The sequence below is a fragment of the Caloenas nicobarica genome, chromosome 1 (genome assembly GCF_036013445.1).
Source record: "Caloenas nicobarica isolate bCalNic1 chromosome 1, bCalNic1.hap1, whole genome shotgun sequence".
Classification (NCBI taxonomy): domain Eukaryota; kingdom Metazoa; phylum Chordata; class Aves; order Columbiformes; family Columbidae; genus Caloenas; species Caloenas nicobarica.
In genome coordinates, this window is record NC_088245.1 from 186,299,030 (window position 1) to 186,309,131 (window position 10,102).

At 44.1% G+C, this 10,102-nt stretch overlaps 1 protein-coding gene across 1 annotated transcript; it reads right to left on the minus strand.

The window, feature by feature from the left end:
* Nucleotides 1–925: 925 nt before the first annotated feature.
* On the minus strand, nt 926–9,033 carry DLEU7 (deleted in lymphocytic leukemia 7). The gene is made up of 2 exons (XM_065644587.1): nt 8,587–9,033; nt 926–1,132 (listed from the first exon to the last, which is right to left on the minus strand). The coding sequence occupies exons 1-2, from the start codon at nt 9,031–9,033 to the stop codon at nt 926–928; spliced, it is 654 nt and encodes a 217-aa protein (XP_065500659.1).
* Nucleotides 9,034–10,102: the final 1,069 nt, after the last annotated feature.

Sequence of the window (10,102 nt, forward strand, 5' to 3'; positions counted from 1 at the left end):
TTATTCCTGTTCAGCAATCACAGAGACATTAAATCTTACTGCAAAAAGAGGGGGGAAAACGCCTCTTCTCAGCATTACAGCTGCAGCTGTTTGACAGAAGTAAGTGACTTCATAAACCCTCCTGATTTGGCAGCAGGAGAGCAGAGTTTTATGCTGTCTGCTGCACAGTCACAGGGGCTGAGAAAGCTCTGCAAAGCAATCTTCACAAATGTTTCACCTCAGTTTATAAATACCTTGCTTCACCGTGTTAATGCCTCTTTTGCTTTGCTTTCCATTCACCTCCACCAGATCATCTACCAAGACCTTTTATTGCTTTTAAGTGACTGATCCCACTGGTCCCATATATTTTTCTTCCTCCTTTTTTTTTTTTTAATGGATGATACCGCACCTTCACCTTTCCGTTGGTTTCTTGGCTTCTTACGGTAAAATGCAGTAAAGATTTAGCAGGCTGTCTTTATTTGCAGCATAATCAGGCCATATACCTTCTCATGAAAGAGCCCATACTTAAGCACTATATTTTCTCTGTCTCTCTCAAGTATCCACTCCATAAAAAATTAATTGAAAACACATTTTCCTGAGCTGTGATGAAAACAGAGATTTCTGATGATTGTCTTCTCAGTCTCCACCTTTCTGTATTCATTTTGAGACCTTATTGTTTAAGAATGCATTCTTGTTCCTCCAGATCAACTTCTGAAGATGTTCCCAGCTCATATTAACATGACTTTGGTATAAGTTTGATATAAGAAGGCTATTCAGTGCTTTGCAGGAACACCATCTCTGTTGGGAAGTTTTCACTGATATAAAGTCAGCAGGAACTCTTGCTACAGTAAAATATCCAGGATTCACCTTTCGAGTTATCTCTTATCTTTATAGGATCATTACAGCTTATAGGCCTTGCTGTTCCTTGGCCAAGCAGCCTGCTGTTTCACATTGCCAGGAGATTTTGCAGGATTTGTCTCAGGGCAAATCGGACTGGGATACAAGAATCTGAGGGGAAAACTGACAGCGAACAAATGAGTTTCTCAATGATGGTCTTCAAACACTGGTGGGCTTCATGTAAGTCTTTCTCAAGTTGTTGTCCCTCTCTTTGCAAAGCCATATGACTACAGATGTTTCTAAACTCAATGCTATCCTAAAAGCAAAAGCAGAAAGAAGTGAGTGAAAAATAATGCTCCCTAAGTTTTATAGGCATGATTTTCTAAGCAGAAACTTCATAACCATGAAAGTTCATCTCTGATTTAGTGTGAAACATCTTTAGTTTTGAGATACCTGTAATGTAACCATTAAATAGTGCTGCAAGCCACCTGTTCACTTTTAAGGGGCACTTTGTTCCCCAGGCATCAGGAATTTTTATTTATTTATTTATTTATTTATTTATTTTTTTAACTCTTTCTACCAGACAGAGCTTTAGTAGCTGTCCTCATGCAAGTCAGCTCGTCCTACCCTGATGGGCCAGGAAAGGGCCTCAGGGAAATGTTATATCCAGACATCACTGGAGTCCTCCCAATGGGTCCCAAGGGGACTTTGTGAGAGCAACCCTTGCTGAAGCATCACTTCCATGCTTTGTCCCTCATCTGTGAGGTGACTGGGATCACCTGCAAGGCAGGTGACCTCAACAGGTCTTCCAGTTGCACACCATAACAAATGATGAAGCCTTCCCAGACCATCAGATGTGGCATGGCCTGCAATGTGAGAAGTGCTGCTCTAACACCTGCCCGTGCTAGGCATGGGGCAAATGCATTCCTTAATCCAGTCAAACCAATGTCATATGTTACAGCTCATGGAAACACCTCATGCTGTTTTTAGGAAAAAGCTAAGTGGAGCCAGCGCCCTTCTAAGGAACTATAGTGCTGCTGGCTGTAGGACCTTGCCTAGGGCAGGGGCAACATTCTGCTGCCGTTGAGCTGGGCCAGCAGAGGTTTGTGAGCACTGTAAGGTGGAGCACATCTACTATGCACATTTACACAACTACTAAAAGAAAAACATCCCCCTCTACCACCATCTGCTCCTACCTCTCCTTAAAAGAGGAGTAGGAGCAGATGGTAGAGGCAGAGGTTTAACTCACAGTCGTTCTCCCAGTCTGGTTTACTCTAGAAAATGGTTGTGTCCACACAAAGGAAGGAGGGCCTCAATGGTGGGAATGAGCATGTGGAGATCAAGAGGACAAGACATCCTCTTCTGCCAGCAGAATCAGCCTCTGTCATTGTAAAATTTATGTGCAAACATGGTCTTGGTCACAACCTATGCCTCTGCAGAGTCCCATATGCAATGAATGCTCCAGGACAAGCTGTAGGGGATGGATCAACCTTGTTCCATAGCATGTGGTACACACCAGATTTTGGCACCTCTTACCTCCTTCACTTGATGTATTTACTCTTTTAGTAGCAGCCCGTGCTTTCAGCTGAGAGGAAATTGAGTTTTAATGTTATTCTTGAAAGTATGAGGGTTCAGACTTATTGTTGGTTTTACCTTTGTTATTAAAAACAACAGAGAAACCAGTTTTAAAAGCTCCATTTCACCTAGACAATTCCAGCTTCATAATGGTAGCAGCAAAAAGAGTTTGCATTTGAAGGACTAAGATGTGGTTTAACATCAAAACCAGTGCTGAATGAGTGCCCCAGCCAGAAGATAGAAGGTAGTAATTATGGAAATACCAAAACTAGCCATCCAACACCATTCTTGGACCCTTAGTTATTGTACAATAGCGGTCGTGGGTCTGCTGTGGGCAAGGTGAACTCATCGCTCTGGTACGCCCCTGTGCTGAAAAGCCAGGGAGGCCTGAGGTTAGCTGAAAAGCAGCCTTTTTCACATATATTTCCAAAGTTTCCTTTTTCAGAAAGATTTTGATGTTTCCTTTGAAGGTCACCTTTCAAATCTGTTCTGTAAAGTTGCCTTAGGTATAAAATCCTTACTCAAATATATTAAAAGGTCAAATAAATTGCACTAAGTAAACAAGCTAGCTTTGCTAGCTTTTGCAGGTGTCCAGCACATGGCAGCTTTAGGATACATGACAGAGAATAAAAACTTGACTTATCTCTCTCCTTTCAGTAAAAGTGAGCAGTAACTAACTGAAGGAAAAGAAAAAGTTTCAGACTAAAAATTCTTTCCATTTTAACTTCAGGAAATAGGGCCCTTGTGAGCTGAACTGATAGAGAGCAACGGCTCCTGCCGTACTTTGCCATGTAAGTGAAGGTAACAGGGGTATTTGCAGTGATTTCATTTCAAGTGTTTTCAATTGCAAGACAGGAGCAGATCCTCCCTGCAGCTTTCATTTGTCCATATGTTTAGACAGATGAGTTAACAAAGAACCTCCAACCCCCCGAATAAAACCAGCATGGCCCACTAGTTTCAAGGCTGTCTGATTTATGGCTTAAATTTTTCCACTGCTCTGGGTCTGTTTCATGCAGTTGTCACTCAGTGGTAGGCTGAAGTTTCAGGATGTTTCTGATGGCTCAGCTTTTATTTTTGAACCTTAACATAAAATTGATACTATCCACCAAGTTGCTTTGCATTTGTGAAGAAGCCGCTTTTATAAAGGCTTCCTTAGAGAAGACACAAACTGCTTTCTTCCATCTTTTATTTTACTCAGAGATGCCAACCTGACCCATCAAACAGATTCCTACAGCTGGCTTTTACAGACAGCTGCCTTTTTCTTCAGCACGCTCAAATTTTAGACCTCAGCCCACTGCCAACCCTCAACATTTTTTCTTAATCTCCATGCAGCCTGGTAGACAAAATTTCCACTGAAGGCAGAGTGGCAGTGGTGGTGCCCTAGTCCAGGTGCTGGATGCTCTTCATGATCAGTGGGCCAAAATCCGGGAGTCAAGGCTGGAGTGCCAGAGCTCCTAATGTCCATTTCTGGTAACTTAGCGCCTCCACCCCCACCGACCTATTTTATATTTTTCCAGTATATCTTCTCAGGATAGCTCAATTTCTGGAGGAATAAAATGGTCATTTTAGAAACTGATTCTTGTGGCATTCCTTGGGCATGCGAAAGTCTAAGCCAGAGCTTTGTTCCAGAGGCTCCGCGTGTGGTCAGCGGGGAGCAACAGGAACAGTTTATCTGACCTGTCTTAGGTGGCTGTTATAGGATGAACTGAATCTGGAGTGCTTCTTTCTCTCTGGTGACCCTAAAGGGAACATGGCTTGAGCAGCTTAGTCTTTGGGAAACCTCTGTGGGACAGATAAGACCCATCTCAAGTCTGCATCTATCTCTCACCTGCTGTTTTCTAAAGCAGTTGCATTTAGAAGATATCTCCTAAGACATATACCACTGAGAAGGGTGCAGTTGTTAATAATTTATTGTGAAGTTGCTATTCCTGTGGAAAAAAATATCCCCTAAGCCCCTAGTGTAGTTCACTCTGCAGTTTGCTGCTGCAAAGCCTCTTTCTTACACAGCAGGTGCAGATGCACACGGAGTGCAGCACTATCATATTAATAAAATGGAACTGCCTAAGCATATTTCCTCTGAGCTTCCAGAAATATCTTGGAGGCAATTCCTCACTTGAAGAACTTCAAATTGTCCATTTGTCAGTATTTTAAAAAATATCCACATAAACGAGTATTGATGCCTACGGCTTGCAAATAACTTTATGGAGGGTGAGGCAATTTTTTCCAGGATCACTCTTCATATTAATTACTGTAAAAAATGAAGATTCAAAGCTATTAGTTTCAGGAACAACTTCATAATATCAGTGCCTGCAAAATGAAAAACGTGCATGCTGGCACATTTGTTCACATTTGTTCAATCCGTGGTGGCAAGCAGGGACTATGCTGCTGTTTTGCTTTCTAATGAAAGCAATTTATCTCATTTCCATCACCCCTAAGCCGTTATTTATGAATCAGTCTTCAGTTCTCTCTCATAGGAAGAGCAAGTCACTTTGGTATTGAGAACAAATCTCTGATTTGTGTCAGGAAAACATCAACCAGAAAAGAAGCTTATTAACTACCATTAGAAATGTCATCTAGCAACAGCCACCCATTCCACATTCCTCCCCCAAAATGTGCACATCCCCCAGGTGAAGTGCTCTGGGCTTACGCTGAGCAGAGCAGCCGGCAGAAATTCCTGGCTGCACCAGCCCCCACTGTTTTCCTGAGGAGCAGGACATCTCCAGGTCTTCGGCTCGCCTGTGGCCAAAGTCAGCAGTGCCTGATGCTGTCCTGTTGTTTGGCCTGCAATGAACTTGTGGGTTCTGCTTTGTTCCCCAGGGATGGGTCTCAATATAGGAGGAAAACAAAGCCTGCGGCTGGCACCGCTGTGGGCAGGCTTAGCAAAGGCAATGCACCGTCCCCCCGCCTGCCTGCGAGAACCCTGGCAGGGCTGCCGTCACGCCATCCCTCGAGTCCCAGTGATGTGACTCACTCTCGGTATAAATTAAGTGCCACTGGCCTGATTTCACAGCAACTGCACTGTTTCACCCCAACAGGAGATGCAGGGCAAGGGGTCTACAGGTGCATGTGCAGGTGTGCTGATGCTGCTCCTTTCGGCTAGGAGCACCAAGCCTGCCGCCCCAACCTTCTTCTTCCACTGCACCAGGCAGAGCAGCAGCACTGTAGCACAGGGGCAGGAGAAACTTGCACAGTCAGAAGTTTTTTTATTATCCCGCCCTGTCAGTCTGGCACCCTTTAAGGACACTATTTTCTTTTCCCCCTTAAAGAAAATACCATGACTGTTTTGCAAATGGGATGGCTATTTTAACTTCTTAGCGTGATTTATATTCCATTCCCCACTGGCTGCCGTTGAGATTGGGCCAGTCCAATCTGCTACAAATTTCTGATTTAGTACTGTCTTCATGATCCCTTGGTAACTTTGGCACAGGAGGCAGGATGTTATCAAAAAGCTGGAGTAATGCATAGCTGCACCTGAGCACAGCCAGTGCAAGCCGCACGCTGCTATTTTGGGAAGCTTTTATACCTTGTATTTTTCCATTTCCAATGCACTCACATTGCTGCTTAAAATATAGAATCTCTGTTAAAAAAAAAAAAAAAAAAGAAGGCCGTTCTGTTCACCTTGGCAGTGTGTAATTACAGGAGAGCGAAAACACGGACGTTATTGAGGCAGAAGGCACGAGGAGTCTGCTTGTGGGTGCGATGTTGGTAAACAGCTGATTAGGCAGTGGATGATGCGGCTGCTTGGGTCTTGGGATGGGGGACAGGGGCCCCTTGCTCTTCTCTGCCTTCATGCAGACCCTTTCCCTAGGCAGTCTCTTTGCAGTTGTATGGCAGGCAAAATCAGTAACAAGGCACTTGCTTTCGCTAGTGAAGGATTTGCTCCCAATTCTTGCCAGCATGTCACTTTTCATCAGAAGTTCACCTTTTAATTGCTGAGGACTAGCAATGACTAACAGGTACTGGGGCACAGCAGAAAGCATTGTTCCCAGTACCTACAGGTGATGGGCTGCTTCAGTGTTGTCCTTCCCATACTTTGAATCTATTTTTTCTTCAAGCCCATGTCTATCTGTTTTGGGATCATTTTATAGAGTGATTTTTTGAACCAGTTTAGCTGATAAACCAATACTGATACCATAAACCAACAAAAGGAAAACAAGGAACAACCCCAAAACAAATGGAAAATGGGAAAGTTGGGATTATCAAGAAGGAACTGAGAGAGACATAACCGCAGCAATTAATGAAACATATTGATTAATGACTGCTAGCGTGTCTGAGTGTCTCTGAGCCGTAAACTCAGAGCTTTCCTTCAAAAACAGTGACTGGAAGGACGTGCTTCCAAGGACTGCCATTTTGAAGGGACTTCGGCCAACTCATTGGCTTACAGCTTATTTTTAAGGGCTCATTCATCTGAATTTATGAGCAGGTTGTAATATAAATGAGTCCCTTGAAATCCAATTTACTTCAAAATCAAATCTACAGCAATGAAACTACTCGCAGTTAAAGGGGTTGCTTATCCATGATGCAGGGTCTGAGGAAACCTACTGCAGAATTTATGTAACCTCATTCTAGAAAGGAAGGGGGGGAAGTCCCAAAGCTTAATGGGTCATGATAATGGGTTTTCAATGAAAAAAAGGACCTAACTTAGCTTCAAGTAGAACAGGAAAATCAGAATCCAAAGTAGACTGTATTCCCAGTGGTATCTAAACACATGCTTTCACACAAACAGATACTAAAGTAGTTCTGGGAAAGAAGAGGAAGAAAGTAAAGCCTTCATTGAGGTGGCTGTATTTCATCAAGCTAGCATTTGTTTGTACAAAAAGCACATGTCATTAGCCTTATTTATTTTAAATTACAAGCAATTAAGAAGTCTTACTGGAAAACTGGTATTGCAGAGGTCCAACCTGTCACTGCAATCTCATTTTTGAAGAGTAATGTCTAACAGTTTCAGCTGATTCTTAACATACTCTTTTTTTTTATGTCATGCATATTTTCCAGTATCACCCCACCCATCTCTAGGTGAATTTATTCCTAGTAGACTCTTAGATGGATATTCTTGGAGACTAAAAGTATTTGGACCCAGATGTTCAAAGGTTGCCTCTGATTCTTGGTGACTGAGTTTATGAGTGAGTTGCATCTTGACTTGAGATAGCTTGGATTTGATTTTTAACAAACTGTGAACAGTCTCAAAGCTAGTTGGACTCAGTACATTGACCTAGCACCCATGAAAACAGTAACTTGCAATGTCTCAAATTCATCACCAAGATACTGAGAAACCTGAAGTCATAGTAAAGTATTGATCACAAATATTTATTCACCAGATGAGACTTTAAGTGGTTACATCTTTGCTGCTTTGCTATGCCCCAGCTTCCCACGTTGTGCTTGTCTATTCTGGGAAGGCTGGCATAAAAGTAGAAGAGCAAATTCTAGTTTCAGCTTAGCTGGCCCAGAAATTAGTTTCAACTACTAATGGGGTTTCTGTGGCATGCGTCTTTGCTACTACAATTTGAATAAGAACTGCCATCTTGTTCTACATGGTACACCCGAGAATAATCATAAGGTAAGAGATTTTGGGCTATGTCAAAATAAACAGAACAAGACAGAGACATATTGGACTCTGACAACTAAACTCATGAATTGCAAGCCCATGCCTAGGCTTTTGCTTAGACTTCTTCCTGGGGTAATGTGCATAACCGGTGTATTTATTGGGAAACTGAGGATTTTTTCAGGTATTGGTTCACTGGGTCTCATATGCTGGATGTATAGTGTATCAATCTGGAACAGCCATGGGCTTTGCAGGTCAGTCATGTTTCCCGTACAAGTTACTGGTCATCTCTGCACCTAGTGTTATTTTTTGGCTCTTTTAGAGCTGGAGAATAGCTTTTTAATTTAAAACTTTATATGCATTTATAGAAATTTAGACATACAAAACCTGCTTCTGAAAAAGCTCTAATCTTTCCAGGCTACTCAGCATGTCAGTAAGCCTTCATTCTGCGCAAAATTGTTTTTATCCCCTGAACACTTGCGGTGCAACTACACTGAACTGTTGTTAGCTTTCTAACTGTTTTGCAGGCTGTGGGCTTAAATTATTTAACTCTTCCAGTCTGCATAGGAAGACCCAGAGCGTGCAATTATCAGTGCGGCCCACTGCCCTTCCACCAATAGCCCGAGATAAGAGCACTTCTGTGTCTCACTTACTTTTGGGTGGAGAGGAAGAGGATGCTGCTGTAGGAGAGGGAGCAGGAGAGTCTGTTCTACTTCTACAAGCTGGGAAGTCGCTTCTACTAGTCGGGACAGCTTGCTGCGCAGAGCCATCTCTCGAAGCGTCTCACGCCTCGCCAGCCCTGGCTGGGCCAGTGTCTCTGGCCTGGGCTCACCTGGGCTGGGAGGAGATAGTTCTCCACTCTCGTCTCCATCCTTAGGGCTCTTCCCTGGGACTGTTTGCTCTTCCTCCAGCTCCGGAGCCCCACCAGGCTCAGACACCTCCGTCTCCTCTCTCAGGCTGTGCCAAGCTGGGCTGAAGGTTTGGGTGTGGGAAGGCTGAGGGGGGCTGTGGGGAGGACGGGGCGCTGCAGCAGCCTGGAGGGTGCAGAGAGCCCCTGCCTGGTGCCCGAGAGACATAAGCAGGGCAGCCGGACTGGTCATTTGCCTTCCCACCTCCCTTCCCACTCCAGACCTGGGCGCAGCTTTTTAAACCCCACTTGGCCCCTTCCCCACCTCTTCCTTCTTATCTCTGGCCCCTCCGTGGGTGGCCATCCACCCCACCCGCCTCTCCAGCCCTCCCTGGGCTGGCTTTGGCAGGTTGAAACTCGTGAATCCTTGGGAGGGACGGGTGGGTGGGTGCAGAGCTCGTGGCTGCTGAACCTTTTGCACAAAGGGGTGTAAATCCTCCCGTGGTCCCCACTGGGAGCGGGCTTGCCAAAGCTGGCCCATTCTAGGCGGTGGGGTGTGCATGGAGTCAGCCCTCCAGAGACGGCATTATAAAGCTCCGTGCTGAAGGATTTTACAACATGTTTCAATGTGCAATTTAAAAGGAGATCAAGGGCCAGGAGCGAAACCTTTCATTGCAAACCCCTCCCGGTTTCGGGGATGTTCGGCGTGGATCTGGTTGATGCTCCTGCATCCTGCGCCAGATGCCTCCCATTGACACCCACACCGACAGGCAGAGACCCCTGGAAACACCCAGCTGGGTTCAGCCATCAGGGTTTCCACCAAAAAGCTATAGCTGCTGATAACTCAAAATTTCTCAGCCTACCTTCAGTTTTATTAATATTATTATTATTCACAACCCCAAAATGCATCAAACGCATCCAAATCTGTCAAGCTGACAGTGCCACATTTGGAGCGCAGAAAAAAAAAAAAATCTCAAGTAGGAAAACAGTGGGTTGGAAACAGGAAGGCTGAACGAGCCCCACCTGAAATAACTCCAAAAAAAGGCATTTCTGGCTTTGGCAAGTTAGCCAGAAGGATCCTATATGTTTTTGTATATGGTTCCCAGAGGATTTCAAACTGTAAGATTTGATGCTAAACCTATTTCTGTGCTGTGAAACCAAGGACAGCTGTACAAATATTTGCTGTTTTTAATTAAACCTAACATTGCTACTTCCTTCATTTAAGTTAGGTCAAAGGACTGGCAATTTTATGCTTTGATAGATGAAGAAAAACAGTTGTGGGTGTTGTGTTTTAGAAATATGTTATAAAATAAGAAGTCTGA